The sequence below is a fragment of the Mustelus asterias genome, chromosome 10, assembly GCF_964213995.1.
Source record: "Mustelus asterias chromosome 10, sMusAst1.hap1.1, whole genome shotgun sequence".
Taxonomy (NCBI): domain Eukaryota; kingdom Metazoa; phylum Chordata; class Chondrichthyes; order Carcharhiniformes; family Triakidae; genus Mustelus; species Mustelus asterias.
Genome location: NC_135810.1, coordinates 1,409,056 through 1,427,846, shown reverse-complemented (window position 1 = coordinate 1,427,846; position 18,791 = coordinate 1,409,056). Strand labels below are relative to the sequence as shown.

Genomic DNA, 18,791 nt, shown 5'->3' with positions numbered 1-18,791 from the left:
GCCTCTCAGGCCCTGACCAGCCTCTCAGGTGGGTGTAAAAGATCCCACGGGCACCATTTTGAGAAGAGTAGGTGAATTCTTGCTGGCGACCTGAGCAATATTTATACCCCGGCCATTATCACATTGCTGTTTCTGGGATCTTGCTGTGCACAAATGCCTGCAGCATTCCTACATTACAAGAGAGACTACACTTGAAAAAGTATTTCATTGGCTGTGAAGCACTTTGGGACATCCTAAAGTCATGGAAGGTGATAAAAATAAATGTAAATCTTCTTCATATCATCTTTCTGAGCTGTTGTTAAAACGGCTCGCTCTTGTATTTGGAGGTTTGTCTGGAATTAGATTCTGTTTCCGACACTAACAGAACTGACTGTGGGTTCACAGAAATCAGCAACTTTGCTTTCCTTGTCTCCTGTCTGACTGCATGTCCGGCCATATCGAGAGTCGAATGTCACAGACTGTTTCATCTTTCAGATTTCTGTTGAGGAAACTGAGAACAGTGTGCTGGTGAAGATCGCCCTGGAAGCTGTGATCAAGATCAACAGTCCAGGCCGCCTGTTCTCCTTGGCTAACGGGACAACCGAGATAAAGATATCTATCGGAGGTTTACCCAGACAAGTGGAGCGTATCCTTCCGACTGTAATCACCCTTCATTCAAACATATCGCAGCAATTTTGTAAAGGAATTCACGCATAGCAATTGGTGAATGGCAAAATTTCAGTGAATGTTTAAATTACAGGCTGGCCAATGGGATTGAAGGAAATATAGAAGGTGCTTTTTCCATTAATCTCCCGCTAATTGGCTCTTTCGCTCCACGTGTCCATTCATTCTTTCAAAGTTAGACATTGTCTTCCCTTTACTCCTCAGAGCTCTGTAATCTCTCACCCTTTACATAATAAACTTCGTTATTCTTCCTGTCAAAATGGACAATTTCCATCTCCTTGTCAATAAAGGATCATCTATCTCACTCTGCCTTAAAATATTCCGAGACTCTGCTTCCACTGTCTCTTCAGGGAGAGAGTTCCAGAGACTAACAACCCTCGGAAAGAAAAAAATTCTCCTCATCTCCATCTTAAATTTATCACCCCTTATTTTTAATCAGTGACCCCGAGTTCTAGATTCTCCAACAAGAGGAAACATCCTCTCCACATCCACCCTGTCAAATCCCCACAGGATCTTATATGTTTCAATCAAGTCACCTCTTATTCTTCTAAACTCCAGTGAATACAAGCCCAGCCTGTCCAACCTTTCCTCATAACACAACCCTCCCATTACAGGAATTAGTCTGGTAAACCTTCTCTGAACTGTTTCTAACGCATTTATATCTTTGCTTAAATAAGGAGACCAACACTGTACCCAATACTCCCGATCTGCTCTCACCAATAGTCTCCACAACTGGAGCAAAACCTCCCCAATTTTGTATTCATTTTCCATACCTCAGGAGCCAACCACCAACAAGGGCAGACATAGACAGTGAGGTTGATTGCCACCTTCAGTGTGCCAGCACAGCCCTTAGTCGCCTGAGGAAGAGAGCATTTAAAGACTTGGACCTCAGACTCGGCACCAAGTTCATGGTCTGCAAAGCAGTAGTGATATAAGGCCTACTCTGTGGCTCAGAGGGATGGATTATGTACAGCAGGCACCTCAAAACCCTGAGAAGTACCACCAGCATTGCCTCCGCAAGATCCTGCAACTTCACCATAGACGCACCATTGTCAGTATCCTCGCTCAGACGGACATCCCCGGTATCTGTCTCTTCATTTTCTTCCTCCAACCCTCTCTTCATCTCAGCCTATCAGCATATCCTTCTAATTACTCCCCCATGTTTAGCCAGATTCCCCTCAATGTATTGGTACTATTCATCTCAACCATTCCCCATGGGAGCGAGTCCCACATTCTCCCACTCCCTGTGGGAGCGAGTTCCACATTCTCCCCACTTCCTGTGGGAGCGAGTCCCACATTCTCCCCACTCCCTGTGGGAGCGAGTCCCACATTCTCCCCACTCCCTGTGGGAGCGAGTCCCACATTCTCCCCACTCCCTGTGGGAGCGAGTCCCACATTCTCCCCACTCCCTGTGGGAGCGAGTTCCACATTCTCCCCACTCCCTGTGGGAGCGAGTCCCACATTCTCCCCACTCCCTGTGGGAGTGAGTCCCACATTCTCCCCACTCCCTGTGGGAGTGAGTCCCACATTCTCCCCACTCCTTGTGGGAGTGAGTCCCACATTCTCCCCACTCCCTGTGGGAGTGAGTCCCACATTCTCCCCACGCCCTGTGGGAGTGAGTCCCACATTCTCCCCACTCCCTGTGGGAGTGAGTCCCACATTCTCCCCACTCCCTGTGGGAGTGAGTCCCACATTCTCCCCACTCCCTGGGTAAAGTTGTTTCTCCTGAATTCCAGATTGGATTCAGTGATTGTCTTATATTGGTCGCCTCGGGATCTGATCTCTCCCACAAGTGGAAACATCTTCTCGACGTCCACCTCTGTCAGGTCACCCCCTCAATCTCCTCTTTTCTCAGAGAAGAGCCCCAACTGTTCAGTCTTTCCTGCTTGATAATCTCTGTGTTCTGACATCATCTTTATAAATCACTTTTTCACACTCTGTATCCCTTTCTTTTGACTGGGAGGCCAGAATGGAAGACAGAAGTCCAAAGGCGCGATTTGACCATTTTCATTCTAAGTGCTGAATCTGGGCGTAATGCAGATTCGAGTTGGAAATCTGCTTTCAGGCCCCCCCCATACGCACCCAGCCTGAACATAACATCTCCAGTCCCAATCGCGCTGTGGGCGGGGCTTAGCGCGGCTGAAACGATCGGAGTTCTGAACTACGCTTGCGCAGTTGGAAAAAAATTTGAAAAAGTGCACCCGTGTGAGATCGCTCCCGGGCCGCAGAGAGCGGAGACAGCGGCCCGGCAGCGAAAAGCGGGAGCGATGGCCCCCACACTGTCCCCCTTATCAAACCCCCCTCCACTACCCACAGACATCACTGTCCCCCTTATCCACCCCCCCACTACCCACACACATCGCTGTCCCCCTTTTTCTATCCCCCCACTACCCACACACATCACTGTCCCCCTTAGCCACCCCTCCCCACTACCCTCAGACATCACTGTCCCCCTTATCCACCGCCCACTACCCACACACATCACTGTCCCCCTTATCCAACCCCCTCCTACCCACACACATCACTGTCCCCCTTATCAACCCCCCCCCACTCACCAGACCAATTGCCATCCCTGTCCCCCTCCTGCCCCCACCGATCGCCCGCAGAGTGGCAGCGGACCCCCCTGCCCCCCCACGCCTCCACCAGAGGCCCTTCTGCCCCCCCCACACCAGAGATCCATCTGCCCACCCCCCCCCGCAACACACCAGCGAGCGACCGGGCCTTCTCCCCCCCCCCCCCCCCGCAACCACCAGAGATATATCTTGCCCGCCTTCCCCCCCACCCCCCCCAGACAATAATCTGGCCTCACTCCCCCCACCCCACCCCCGCCTCCCAAGACAATGGTCTGTCCTCACTCACCCCACCCCCACAGACAACAATCTGGCCTCACTCACCCCACCCCCCCAGAGGATCATCTGACCCGCCTCCTCCTCCCTCCCCACCAGACAACGATTGGCCCTCCCCCCCCGCCCCCACCAGAGAATGATCTGACCCGCCTCCCTCCTCCCCCCCACCTGAGTCAGAGAGCCGGTGGAAGCTCTGAACTCGCCTCTTCAGCAGCTGGAGCGCCCGATTCAGACTTTTATTTAGCAGGTCCGTTACGGCGCGGTTCCGGATCGGCGAACGCGGCGGTAAAGGGGGAAATGCTGGTAAAGTTGGGCGGGCAGTTCATTAATTCAATTTAAATGCATACAAATGCATTTAAATCGCCGTTGCGCCCGTTTTGGGCACAAAGTGGATCGCGGCCATTCCCGGGTTTCGGTAAAGTGGCAATCTGCGCGGACGCGGGCGCAGATCGCGCTAATCGCCTGTCACCCGACTTTACCACGTTTTCGCACCCGAAAACGGGCGCGACGCAATGGTAAAATCGGGCCCCAAGTGTGTTCCACCAAGAGGTTCAGTGTAAAGTTCTGCGCTCTGTTAGATATGAACTTTATTTGAAAATATTTCTCTGAACACTGGCCCCACTCAGTGTGGGAGAGAGATTTCAGATTCTAATTAAACAATGAGTGACTTCAGACACAGTGCCGTCAGTGAATAGAGAACTCAGATTCACATTTTCACAATAAAAATCCAGCCACATGAATTTCAAGAATCCCAGATGTGTAACAAACTCTGAAAGATGGCAGAGAGACAGGAAGCAACTGGTTGAATTCTTCCAGACAGAAATGTGATAAATAGAACGATGTGTCCTATTGATGTTCTTCCTGACAGCGACTGTGGAAGATCAGGCCCGTTAAGCCGCACAGATTGTGGATATGGAGACAAAATCCTGTAGTTGTGAATCTCCCCTCCATTCTGCCCACCAGCAAATCGATCCCGCTGCCTCACTGCTCTCGGGAATGACCTCTTTCATAAAAAGCAATTAGTGCTTCTATTTCCCAACACAATCTTTTCCCTCTGTCAATGTGCTTAGTCAGGATCCGTCACCACGGATACGGTATGACTGAGGCATTTAACGTGAATCTTATGCTCCAGTGCCGTAGCGAGGGAGTGCCGCACTGTCAGAGGGTCAGTACTGAGGGAGTGCCGCACTGTTAGAGGGTCAGTGCTGAGGGAGTGCCGCACTGTCAGAGGGTCAGTACTGAGGGAGTGCCGCACTGTCAGAGGGTCAGTACTGAGGGAGTGCCGCACTGTCAGAGGGTCAGTACTGAGGGAGTGCCGCACTGTCAGAGGGTCAGTACTGAGGGAGTGCCTCACTGTCAGAGGGTCAGTACTGAGGGAGTGCCTCACTGTCAGAGGGTCAGTACTGAGGGAGTGCCGCACTGTCAGAGGGTCAGTACTGAGGGGGTGCTGCACTGTCAGAGGGTCAGTACTGAGGGAGTGCCGCACTGTCAGAGGGTCAGTACTGAGGGAGTGCCGCACTGTCAGAGGATCAGGAGTGAGGATGTCAAGGGTCCTCTAACAGTGAACACTCTGAGAGTAAGGACGATTTTGATTGAAATCTCCTTCTCCAAGATGTTGACATTCCACATTTTTGGAAATTAATTTTGGGTTATTGACCAGTGAAGTATCTGTACACAGCTGCGGTTCATCACCGAGGGAGGTTGTTGAGAAATACTGGAACTTGTGCAAGAAAATAAATTGCTTTGAAATATTTGCTCAGGATCGGGCCCAGTGGGTTCAGAGCATTTTCGGAAATGGTTGTGGAGCTTGTTTAGATGAAGATAAAATCAGCTGGGAAGCTTTATCAGGTCACACCATAAATTGCACCACGTTGTGTGAGAGGAAACTGTGCTTTCTCCCTGTTTTTAACTTTATTAACCCCTGAAACTCTGGACTAAACCTTCCTCTCTCTCTAGATGAACCCTCGGTTAGATGGATGCATGCGGAAATGGAGCTGGATGAATCAAGGTTCTGCTGGAATTGAGGATGTAATTCAGAATATAAAAACCAAACAGTGTTATCAGAACGTGGTGAAGGGCTCCTACTTCCCGGGAAGGGGATACGCCATGTTTCCATTCAATTACAGTAAGTGTTGCGACCTTTTAGACATTTGAATGAGCGGATGATCAAGAAAGAATTCCAATTCTCCAAACTGGGATCCATTGATCGGAATCTCTGAAAATTTGCTACGAAACCATTTTTCTTCAAATTGATTGAATGTTAAAGGAGATAGTTTGATGGGTTAAGCAAGGAGAAACTGTTTCCACTGGCAGGAGGCTTGGTCCGGTGGGTGGGACAACTCTCACCCACCTGACGAAGGGACAGCCTGTTCCGAAAGCTAGTGGCTTTTGCTACCAAATAAACCTGTTGGACTTTAACCTGGTGCTGTGAGACTTCTTACTGTGTTTACCCCAGTCTAACGCTGGTATCTCCACATCAGGAGGCTTGGTAACCAGAGGGACACAGATTGAAAGCCATTGGTAACAGTTCCAGGGGGCGAATGAGGAGAATTATTTTACACAATGAATTCTTTTCATCTGGGTCTGAAAGTGTGGCAGATTGATTGTAATTTTCAAAAGGGAGTTGAATTGGGGTGGCATGGTGGCACAGTGGTTAGCACTGCTGCCTCACAGCGACATGGTGGCACAGTGGTTAGCACTGCTGCCTCACAGCGACATGGTGGCACAGTGGTTGGCACTGCTGCCTCACAGCGACATGGTGGCACAGTGGTTAGCACTGCTGCCTCACAGCGACATGGTGGCACAGTGGTTGGCACTGCTGCCTCTCAGCGCCAGGAACCCGGGTTCAATTCCTGGCTTGGGTCACTGTCTGTGCGGAGTTTGCACATTCTCCCTGTGTCTGCGTGGGTTTCCTCCAGGTGTTCCGGTTTCCTCCCACAATCTGAAAGACGCGCTGGTTAGGATGCATTGACCCGAACAGGCGCTGAACTGTGGCGACTAGGGGAATTTCACAGTAACTTCATTGCAGTGTTAATGTAAGCTTACTCTACTTGTGACTAATAAATAAATTAACGTTAAAGTTTGCAAAAGCCATGATATCAATCCAAATGCGTTCTTGTTTTAAACTCCCGCCTCTTTGTTCCCGACTCTCTCAGATCTGACAGAAGATGCTGTTGGAAGTTGGAAGATTAAATTAAATCTCCATTTTCGTCCATCAAAGGATACGGGTGTGATGTTTGCATTGGTCGCTGGAGTGAAGGTTCCTTTCTCACTTTCCCTGACTGACTCCAATTCAACACCAACAGTCAAGAAGCAGGTAACGTATTTTAGTCAATCCGGGACTGGCTGGTCGCAACCTGATAATCTGAATTTAACTTTTACATATCCAGAAATGAAGCTTTACCAATGTCATTTTACAGAAGTAAATCTGCCATTCGGAACTCGTTCGGGGCCCCGATAGTGATTGAATATTAGGAATTATTAATATGTCGGGATATGGGGTAGGGCCTGGGTGGGATCTTGGTCGGTGCAGACTCGATGGGCCGAATGGCCTCTTTCTGCACTGTAGGGTTTCTATGATTTCTATGAATATTAGTAAAGTGGTGATGAAGGGTTAGGGCAGTGAAGAAGGCATTTGGCATGCTTGGTTTCATGAGTCAGAATATTGAAAAGAGGAGTTGGGACGTCTTGTTGAAGTTGTATAAGACATTGGTAAGGCCACACTTGGAATACTGTGCAATTCTGGTCACCCTATTATAGAAAGAATATTATTAAACTAGAAAGAATGCAGAAAAGATTTACTAGGATGCGACCAGGACTTGATAGTTTGAGTTATAAGGAGAGGCTGGATAGACTGGGACTTTTTTCTCTGGAGCATGGGAGGCTGAGGGGTGATCTTATAGAGGTCTTTAAAATAATGAGGGGCACAGATCAACTAGATAGTCAATATCTTTTCCCAAAGGTAGGGAATCTAAAACTAGAGGGCATAGGTTTAAGGTGAGAGGGGAGAGATACAAAAAGTCCAGAGGGGCAACTTTTTCACTCAGAGAGTGATGAGTGTCTGGAACAAGCTGCCAGAGGTAGTAGTAGAGGCGGGTACAATTTTGTCTTTTAAAAAGCGTTTAGACAGTTACATGGGTAAGATGGGTATAGAGGGATATGGGCCAAATACAGGTAATTGGGACTAGCTTAGAGGTTTGAAAAAAAGGGCGGCATGGACAAGTTGGGCCGAAGGGCCTGTTTCCATGCTGTAAACCTCTATGACTCTAAATCCTGTCATTGGAAAGAGTCTGAATCAGGTCTTTAATCGGGATTATAGATATGGCAGGTTCTAATCCCATAACCATTTACACCCTGTATCCCACTGTCAATCCCAATATAATCCTGCATACAGTAACAACTTTATGGTGTTGGTGCTTTCTGCTTTCATGATCTCCTCGCCCCTCTCTTTACTCTACCCCTCCTCACTCTTTCCTCTAACACTGGGTCACTCCTCACTCTCTAATCGAACCTCTTCTGCTCAATCCCTCATTCTCCAGCCTCTGATTCATGGGCCCCTCATTATCAGTGGAACTCACAAGCTCCCTGTGTAACTTAGACCAAGAGAGGTGACATTTCCTAACCTTTGAATCTGTATTTTTATTCTTGACCAGGATCTAATTCTGGCATTGGGGAATCAGACTGTGTCTCGAACTGACGGGCTATATCTGTGCGATGGAGAGCGTCACTCAGTACATCTCACTGTAACAGCTAAAGACATTGTGTGGAAAGTGGATGGAGTCACTTGTGGGAACCACGTGAACAGCTCGGAATTGAGAAATCAACTGGCCATGTTGGAGCAGGCAATGCAAGAAGCAGTCAACACAACACTGGGAGGGGTGCCAGGTAACAGAGTGGCAGCAAAATGGAACGTGCTCCGAATAGGAGCCAGGGAACACATTTCCCTCATAGCCCCGTTTCCGATGGGGCCTCACATACAATAAAACAGAAACAAGTTTGTTCCTCTGGCAGGGAATCTAGAACACGGGCTCACAGTCTCAGGATAAGGGGTCAGCCATTTTGAAATGAGTTGAGGAGAAATTTCTTCACTCAGAAGGTTGTGAATCTTTGGAATTCTCTACCCTGGAGGTTTAAGGATATTCAATTGTTGAGTATATTCAAAGCTAAGACTGACAGGTGTTTGGGCCCTCAGGGAATCGACGGACAGAGGCAGAAAAGTGATGTTGAGGCGGGAGGTCCAGCATGATTCAACTGAATCGTAGAACAGCTTTGAGGGGCTGGAATTTAGAAGAATGAGAGGTGATCCCATTGAAACATTGAGGATTCTGAAGGGGTTTGACAGGGTAAATGCTGAGAGGATGTTTCCCCTCATGGGAGAGTCTCGGACCAGAGGGCAGAGTCTCAGAATAAAGGGGCACCAATTGAGGAGTTTCTTCTCTCAGAGGGTGAGAGTCTTTGGAACTCCTTGCCACAGAGAGCTGGGGGGGCAGAGTCCTCGTGTATATTTAAGGCTGTGATAGATTTTTGATCAGTTAGGGAATCAAGGGTTACGGGGAAAGGGCAGGAAAGTGGACGTGAGGAATGTCGGATCAGCCATGATCCTATTGACTGGAGGAGCAGGCTCAAGGGGCCGAATGGCCTACTCCTGTTCCTGTTGCTGGACAGGAGGACTGGAACAGAGTGCCACCGACAGTGCGGTGATCCACACAGCTCTGAGCAGAGCCTAACCTTTGACACGAGGTCTAAGTCAATGCTCAGTCCAGGTGTCCCGACACTTAGTGAATTCAGTGCTCTGGGTGATTACCCTTTCATTGGGTGGAACTTGTTTTCTATTCATTCATGGGATGTGGGTGTCGATGACAAGGCCACAAACTGGAGGAACAACACCTCATCTTCCGATTGGGCACCTTACAACCTTCCGGACTGAGCATTGAGTTCAACAACTCCAGACCTGAACTCTCCCCTCCACCTTCATCCCACCTCCATTCATTTTATTTAATTTAATCTCATTCTCCATTTGATCGCTCTCCTTCTCTCCACACGCCACCCCGCCCCCCCCCCCCCCCCACCCCCACTTCTGCCACATTCCTCAGGCAGTCCTTTACCAAAGCTCTATCTTTGCTTTGCCATTCACACATTCTGATCACTGAATGGACCTTTCAGCATCTTCTGCTCATTTACATTCCCTTTGTCCAATTCCACCACCCCTCCCCCACCCTCATAGTGTAAATCTCTGCTGACTCTCTTTCCTCTCAGCTCTGTCCAAGGGTCATCCAGACTCAAAACATTGGCTCTATTCTCTCTGTGAGAAGTCTCACAACACCAGGTTAAAGCCCAACAGGTTTATTTGGTAGCAGATACCATAAGCTTTCGGAGCGCTGCCCCTTCGTCAGATGGAGTGGTTATCTGTTCTCAAACAGTGCACAGAGACACAGCTCCACAGATGCTGTCAGACCTGCTGAGATTTTCCAGCGTTTTTGTGTTTTTGTTTCCGATTCCAGTATCCACAGTATTTTGTGGTTACCCCTGCATTTATATTTCCATTTCTAATTGTCCTTAAGAAGGTGGTGGTGAGCTATTGTGTTGAAGCGTTGCTATCTGTGTGGTGTTGGTACATCAAGAGTGCTGTTAGGGAGGGAATTCCAGGATTTTGACCCAGTGACAGTGAAGGAACAGCGATATATTTCCAAGTCAGGATGGCGGGTGATTTGGAGGGGAACTTACAGGTGATGGTGTTCCCATGCAACTGCTGTTCTTGCCCTTCTAGCTGGTAGAGGTTGCAGGTTTGGAAGGAGCCTTGGTGAGTGACCCTGGCAGAACCCAAACTTAGTGTCAATGAGCAGGTTATTATTGAGTTCACAGCACTGTCATCAACACCTTCCATCATTTTAGTGATGATTGAGAGTAGACTGATGGGGTGGTAATTGTCTGGGTTGGATTTATCCTGTTTCTTATCTATAGGACATACCCGGGCAATTTTCCACATTGTTGGGTAGATGCCAGTGTTGTAACTGTACTGGAAGAGCTTGGCTAGGGGAGCGGCAAGTTCTGGAGCACAAGTCTTCAGTACTATTGCTGGAATGTTATCAGGGCCCATTGCCTTTGCAGTATCCAGTGCCTCCAACCATTTCTTGATATCACGTGGAGTGAATCGAATTGGTTGGAGACTGGCATCTGAGATGCTGGGGACCACTGGAGGAGGCTGAGATGGATCATCCACTCGGCACTTTTGTCTGAAGATTGCTGCGAATACTTCAGCCTTATCTTTTACACTGATGTGGTGGGTTCCTCCAGCACTGGGGATGGGGATATTTGTGGAGCCTCCTTCTAAAATCTCTACAGTGCAGAAGGAAGCCATTTGGCCCATTGAGACTGCACCGACAACAATCCCATCTAGGACCTTAACCCTACATATTTACCCCGCTAATCCCTTGACACTAAGGGGCAATTTAGCATGGTCAGTCAACCCAACCCACATATCTTTGGAGTGTGGGAGGAAACCAGAGCACCCGGAGGAAACCCATACAGACACGGGGAGACCGTGCAGACTCCACACAGGCAGTGACCCAAGCCGGGAATTGAACCCGGGTCCCTGGCGCTGTGAGGCAGCAGTGCTAACCCACTGTGCCACCGTGCCTCCCAGTGAGCTGTTTAATTGTCCACCACCGTGCGAATTCACTGAGGATTTATCACTTTGTGAATGGACGATTGTAACATTCAAAACCCGCACGTGTTTCAACAGATGAATATTGCAGCAAACCGCCTTTATTTAGAAATTATTTGTTGCTAACGACACTGTCACATTTTTGTGTTTGCAGCTGTTCCATTTACATCCACGCCAATCACGGCATCTTTTACCGGCTGCCTGGATCTCAAACTTAACGATGAGGTTATTGACCTGGATGAAGCCAGTCACAAGGACCCCAATATCCAGTCACACTCGTGTCCGTCAGTGAGGAGAGAAGATTAGACTCTGTCAGACACACTGGCAACGTAGTCAATATTTTCATGTTGCTTCTCAGTGTGCGCTGTGGAGATTGTTTTAGAATTCACAGCCAGCAAACTGCACATTGCGAAAGACGTCTGGAAGAATGTAGAATTTAACAATGTTTGTGCTATGCTCAAAGATAACAATTAGTTTAAATTCTGAGACTTTTTAAAAACTGCTTGTCAATATATGTGATTAAACTGAAGGTCGATTGAGCTGTGTGTGATATGTAGTTTGGAAAAGGAACGCCGAAACTATGGTTCAAAACTATGATTCACTACTTGCTAATCATTTGTCTGGATGTCAGCCATTGCGCAGTGAGTAACTCACACAGGCACAAGCTGCAAACCTCCCTCCAAACACTCCAAATCCAGGCTGACCCTCCCAGTGCAGCACTGGGAGTGCTGCAGCGTTGGAGGTGCGGCGTTATCCTGCCTTACCTGATAGATGGCAGTAAGAAGATTCCATGGTCGTTATTTGAAGGCAGCCTTCCATCCTGGCCAATATTCATCCCTCAGTCAAGACCACATCAGAAAATGGAGGAGCTGGCCATTATCCCATCACGGTTTGTGGGATCTTGTTGTGCACAAATTGGCTCCCTACATTACACTGTCCGTTTTGATTTGATTTATTATTGTCACAGGTATTAGCATACAGTGAAAAATATTGTTTCTTGCGCGCTATACAGATAAAGCATACCGTTCATAGAGAAGGAAACGAGAGAGTATAAAATGTAGTGTTACAGTCATAGCGAGGGTGTAGAGAAAGATCAACTTAATGCGAGGTAGGTCTGTTCAAAAGTCTGACAGCAGCAGGGAAGAAGCTGTTCTTGAGTTGGTTGGTACGTGACCTCAGACTTTTGTATCTTTTTCCTGATGGAAGTGGAAGAGAGAATGTCCGGGGTACGTGGGGTCCTTGATTATGCTGGCTGCTTTTCCCGAGGCAGCAGGAAGTGTAGACAGAGTCAATGGATGGGAGGCTGGTTTGTGTGATGGATTGGGCTACATTCATGACCCTTTGTAGTTTTTTTACGGTCTTGGGCAGAGCAGGAGCCACACCAAACTGTGATACAACCAGAAAGAATGCTTTCTATGGTGCATCTGTAAAAGTTGGTGAGAGTCGTGGCTGACATGCCAAATTTCCTTAGCCTTCTGAGAAAGTAGAGGGTAGAAAGTAGAGACTAGTATCCCATGAGGTCATGCCGCACAAATGCAAGGTTTTAATGTCTCCATTTTCCTTCCCATTCTCTCGGATGATCACCTGCACACTGACATCATGAAATCTTCATGAATATTTAAAGATAATTTTTCTAAAAGCTGCCACAAATTGTTTCCACAAATCTCTGGTTATTTTTTAATGTTATTGTGAATGATGTTTGTTTAAAGAATATTGGGACACGGTCACCTTTCTGTCTCCCTTACGGACACATTCCGACTCCTGGTACAACTTGCATTTGTACAGCACGACCTGAGCGAGGGGTTTCTAAAAATAATGTTTAATAATTTAGAAATTGAGTTGTGAAATGGAGATTGTGTGTGTGTGTGTGAGAGAGAGTGTGTGTGTCTGTGTGTGTGTCTGTGTGTGTGTGAGTGTGTGTGAGAGAGTGTGTGTGTGTGTGTGTCTGTGTGTGTGAGTGTGTGTGAGAGAGTGTGTGTGTGTGTCTGTGTGAGTGTGTGTGTCTGTGTGTGTGTGTGTGTGTCTGTGTGTGTGTGTGTGTGAGTGTGTGTGTGTGTCTGTGTATGTGTGTCTGTGTGTGTGTGTGTGAGAGAGTGTGTGTCTGTGTGCGTGTGTGTGTGTGTGTGAGAGAGTGTGTGTGTCTGTGTGTGTGTGTCTGTGTGTGTGTGTGAGAGTGTGTGTGTGTGTCTGTGTGCGTGTGTGTGTGTGAGAGAGTGTGTGAGAGAGTGTGTGTGAGTGTGTGTGTGTGTGACAGAGTGTGTGTGTGTGTCTGTGTGCGTGTGTGTGTGTGAGAGAGAGTGTGTGTGTGTCTGTGTGCGTGTGTGTGTGTGAGAGAGTGTGTGTGTGTCTGTGTGTGAATGTGTGTGAGAGTGTGTGTGTCTGTGTGTGTGTGTGTGAGTGTGTGTGAGAGTGTGTCTGTGTGTGTGTGAATGTGTGAGAGAGTGTGTGTGTGTCTGTGTGTGTGAGTGTGTGTGTGAGGGAGTGTGTGTGTGTCTGTGTGTGTGTGAATGTGTGTGTGTGTGAGAGAGTGTGTGTGAGTGTGTGCGTGAGAGTGTGTGTGTCTGTGTGTGTGAATGTGTGTGTGTGTGTGAGAGTGTGTCTGTGTGTGTGTGAATGTGTGAGAGTGTGTGTGTGTCTGTGTGTGTGAGTGTGTGTGTGAGGGAGTGTGTGTGTGTCTGTGTGTGTGTGAATGTGTGTGTGTGTGTGTGTGCGTGAGAGTGTGTGTGTCTGTGTGTGTGTGTGTGAGAGAGAGAGAGTGTGTGTGTGTGTCTGTGTGTGTGTGAATGTGTGTGAGAGTGTGTGTGCGTGTGTGCTTGTGTGTGTGTGCACGTGTGTCTGTGTGGATGTGTGTGTGCGCGTGTGTGTGTCTGTATGTGTGCAGAGTGGAGCTATCAGAGTGAAGTGTGGGATCAGTGTTCACCCTCTCTGACCTGAGTTTCCCCCTATCGTGATGAAGATTACCAGCTGACTCTGTCTTCTTCAAATCTGTGCCCTGGTTTCCTGCAATGGTGTCAATTGTTCACACACCATCCTTGCTAATCTCAGACATTCCCTTCTGTCAGGCAGACAGTGTGAAACAACGGTTCCATCCACAGCAGCTTGCATTTGTGAAATGGCTTTAATATAGTCACAGATTTTGAAAAATATTCTGCTTTTCTATTCGTGCGACCAAAGTGAATAATGTCACACTTTCCCACATTACACCCCATCTGCCATCTCCTTCCCCACTCAGCAAACTTAGATACGTTACTCCCTATCGCGTCATCTGAGTCATTAATATTGTAAATAGCTGAGGCCCCAGCACTGATCCTTGCGGCATTTCACTGTTTACTCTCTACCAATTTGTAAAGGCCCTGTTTGTGCCCTCTCTCTGTTTTGTATCTGTCAATCAATCCTCTATCCATGCTAATATATTGCCCCAAACTCTCTGAGACCTTATCTTGTCAATTAACCTTTAGTACAACAACTTGTCGAATGCCTTTTGGAAATCTATGTATATTACATCTACTGGTTCCCCTCTATCTACCCAGCCAGTTACATATTCAAAATCATCTTCATAAATTTGTCAAACAGGATTTCCCTTTAGTAAAACGATTGACGAGTTCTAATTGTACTCTGTTTTTCTAAGTGCATTGTTAAGACTTCCTTAAAAATAAATGATTCCAGCATTTTCCCAAAAACTGATGTTCGGATAACCAGCCTGCAATTCAAGGTTTTCTCTCTCCTTCCTTTCTTGAGAAGGGGTTTGACATTAACCAATTTCTAATCCAGTGGAATTGCTCCTGAATCTAAGGATCTTTGGAAAATCGTAGCTATCACTTCTACTGTCTCTGCAGCTGTCTCTTTTAGAACAGTAGGGTGTAACTATCAGGTCCAGAGGATTGTCAGATTTTAATCTCTCAAATTTCTTCAATACTTTTTTTCTGTTGATATTAACCTCCTTAGTTTCCTAGGTTACCGGCTATGGGAATATGGCAGGGCGTGTGGGCTTGGGTAAGATGCTCTTTCTGAGAGTCGGTGTAGACTCGATGGGCCAAATGGCCTTCTTCTGCGCTGTAGGGATTATATGATTACACAATACTAGCTTTATCTCTATTCGATTCCATAATGTATTGTTCCAGAAAACTGTCATGAAATCATTCTACAAACACCTCCTCTAAATTAGTCTTTGCTAATTTGATTGCTTCAGTCTATATGAAGATTTAAGACCCCTCAATTATTACACTGCCTTTCATACAAGCTTCAATAATCTCTTGTTTAATGCTCTATCTAACGGTATAGCTACTATTCGGGAGTCTATAAACCACTCCAGTGTTTTCTGATTCTTGCTATTTCTAATTTCCAACACAAACTGGTCCAGTTCCTGATGCTCCAAGGCCAGACTCTGTATCACTAATGCCCACATCATCCTTTACTGTAAGGACTATCCCTCCTCCATTGTCATTCTGTCTCTGTCTGAAATATTGCTGGAATATTTCCTAACCGAGTCAGTTTGTGAGCATGTTTGTGTAATGGTGATGCATTTACCTCTATTTGTGCTGCTGATTCATTTATCTTACTGCAGGTGCTTTGGGCATCAAATAAAGAACTTTTAATTTATTTTTTTAAACAGCATGTGCCTGTAAAAAGGAAGGATAGGAAAGGTAGGATTCGAGAGCCGTGGATAACCAGGGAAATTGAGGATCTGATCAAAAAGAAAAGAGAGGCGTACGTTAGGTCCAGGTAACTGAAAACAGATGGAGCTCTGGAGGAATACAGAGAGAGTAGGAAAGAACTCAAATGGGGAGTTAGAAAGGCAAAAAGAGGTCATGAAATGTTCTTGGCAGATAGGATTAAGGAGAATCCTAAGGCATTTTATTCATATGTTAGGAACAAAAGAGTTAAGAACATAAGAAATAGGAGCAGGAGTAGGCCATCTAGCCCCTCGAGCCTGCCCCGCCATTCAATAAGATCATGGCTGATCTGAAGTGGATCAGTTCCACTTACCCGCCTGATCCCTATAACCCCTAATTCCCTTACCGATCAGGAATCCATCTATCCGTGATTTAAACATATTCAACGAGACAGCCTCCACCACCTCAGTGGGCAGAGAATTCCAGAGATTCACCACCCTCTGAGAGAAGAAGTTCCTCCTCAACTCTGTCCTAAACTGACCCCCCTTTATTTTGAGGCTGTGCCCTCTAGTTCTAGCTTCCTTTCTAAGTGGAAAGAATCTCTCCACCTCTACCCTATCCAGCCCCTTCATTATCTTATAGGTCTCTATAAGATCCCCCCTCAGCCTTCTAAATTCCAACGAATACAAACCCAATCTGCTCAATCTCTCCTCATAATCAACACCCCTCATCTCTGGTATCAACCTGGTGAACCTTCTCTGCACTCCCTCCAAGGCCAATGTATCCTTCCGCAAATAAGGGGACCAATACTGCACACAGTATTCCAGTTGCGGCCTCACCAATGCCCTGTACAGATGCAGCAAGACATCTCTGCTTTTATATTCTATTCCCCTTGCGAGTCAGGGAAAAAGTGGGACCTCTCAGGGACAAAGGAGGGGAATTATGCTTAGAACCCAAGGGAATAGGGGAGATCCTAAATGAATACTTTGCATCGGTATTCACAAAGGAGAGGGACTTGTTGACTGGGAGTGTCTCAGAGGGAGGTGTTGACCTGTTAGAGAGCATCTCTATTACAAGGGAGGAAATGGTAGGTTTTTTAGGTAACATTAAAACTGACAAATCCCCAGGGCCTGATGGCATCTATCCTAGACTCCTCAGGGAGACGAGAGATGAAATTGCTGGACCTCTGACGGAAATCTTTGTCTCTTCATTGGACACAGGTGAGGTCCCTGAGGATTGGAGGATAGCGAATGTGGTACCGTTATTTAAGAAGGGTAGCAGGGATAACCCGGGTAATTATAGGCCAGTAAGCTTGACGTCCATGGTAGGGAAGTTGTTGGAGAGGATTCTTAGAGACAGGATGTATGTGCATTTAGAACGGAACAATCTCATTAGTGACAGACAGCATGGTTTTGTAAGAGGGTGGTCGTGCCTTACAAATTTGGTGGAGGTTTTTGAGGAAGTGACAAAAACGGTTGATGAAGGAAGGGCCGTGGATGTCGTCTATATGGATTTCAGTAAGGCATTTGACAAAGTCCCTCATGGCAGGTTGGTTAAGAAGGTTAAGGCTCATGGGATACAAGGAGAGGTGGCTAGATGGGTAGAGAACTGGCTTGGCCACAGGCGACAGAGGGTAACAGTCGAAGGGTCTTTTTCCGGCTGGAGGTCTGTGACCAGTGGTGTTCCGCAGGGCTCTGTACTGGGACCTCTGCTATTTGTGATATGTATAAATTATTTGGAAGAAGGTGTAACTGGTGTTATCAGCAAGTTTGCGGATGACATGAAGATGGCTGGACTTGCGGATAGCGATGAACATTGTCGGACAATACAGCAGGATACAGATAGGCTGGAAAATTGGGCGGAGAAATGGCAGATGGAATTTAATCCAGATAAATGCGAAGTGACGCATTTTGGTAGAACTAATGTAGGGGGGAGTTATACAATAAATGGCAGAGCCATCAAGAGTATAGAAACACAGAGGGACCTGGGTGTGCAAGTCCACAAATCCTTGAAGGTGGCAGCACAGGTGGAGAAGGTGGTGAAGAAGGCATATGGTATGCTTGCCTTTATGGGACAGGGTATGGAGTATAAAAGTTGGAGTCTGATGTTGCAGCTGTATAGAACGCTGGTTAGGCCACATTTGGAGTACTGCGTCCAGTTCTGGTCGCCGCACTACCAAAAGGACGTGGAGGCTTTGGAGAGAGTGCAGAGAAGGTTTACCAGGTTGCCTGGTATGGAGGGTCTTAGCTATGAGGAGAGATTGGGTAAACTGGGCTTGTTCTCTCTGGAAAGACGGAGAATGAGGGGAGACATAATAGAGGTGTATAAAATTATGAAGGGTGTAGATAGGGTGAACAGTGGGAAGCTTTTTCCCAGGTTGGAGGTGACGATCACGAGGGGTCACGGGCTCAAGGTGGGAGGGGCGAGGTATAACTCAGATATCAGAGGGACGTTTTTTACACAGAGAGTGGTGGGGGCCTGGAATGCGCTGCCAAGTAGGGTGGTGGAGGCAGACACGCTGACATCGTTTAAGATTTACCTGGATAGTCACATGAGCAGTCTGGGAATGGAGGGATACAAACGAATAATCTAGTTGGACCAATGAGCGGCACAGGCTTGGAGGGCCGAAGGGCCTGTTTCCTGTGCTGTACTGTTCTTTGTTCTTTGTTCTATTCCCAACAATGACCTTCTTTGCTGATCAGCAAGCTTAGATAACTCTCTGACTCATCCTGCCCCACTCTGCTTGTCTTTACCCTGCCGCTATACCTTGACCTTTCTCTGTCCACCCCAGACAGCATCTCCCTGGCCCTGCACTCAACCCTGGAACACCTAGATAACAAGGACACCTATGTCAGACTCCTATTTATTGACTACAGCTCAGCCTTCAACACCATTATTCCCACAAAACTCATCTCCAAACTCCATGGCCTGGGCCTCGGCACCTCCCTCTGCGACTGGATCCTGAACTTCCTAACTCACAGACCACAATCAATAAGGATGGGCAAC

General features: G+C 47.3%; 1 protein-coding gene across 1 annotated transcript in view; it reads left to right on the top strand.

The window, feature by feature from the left end:
- The window catches only part of LOC144499488 (vitamin K-dependent protein S-like), a 41,493-nt gene extending 29,782 nt beyond the window's left edge, over nucleotides 1–11,711 (top strand). The window contains exons 11-15 of the mRNA XM_078221479.1: nucleotides 475–639; nucleotides 5,466–5,634; nucleotides 6,665–6,825; nucleotides 8,162–8,393; nucleotides 11,327–11,711. Of these exons, the coding sequence (XP_078077605.1) occupies nucleotides 475–639; nucleotides 5,466–5,634; nucleotides 6,665–6,825; nucleotides 8,162–8,393; nucleotides 11,327–11,478 (879 nt within the window). The 3' untranslated portion in view covers nucleotides 11,479–11,711. The remainder of the gene's footprint in view (nucleotides 1–474; nucleotides 640–5,465; nucleotides 5,635–6,664; nucleotides 6,826–8,161; nucleotides 8,394–11,326) is intronic.
- Nucleotides 11,712–18,791: the final 7,080 nt, after the last annotated feature.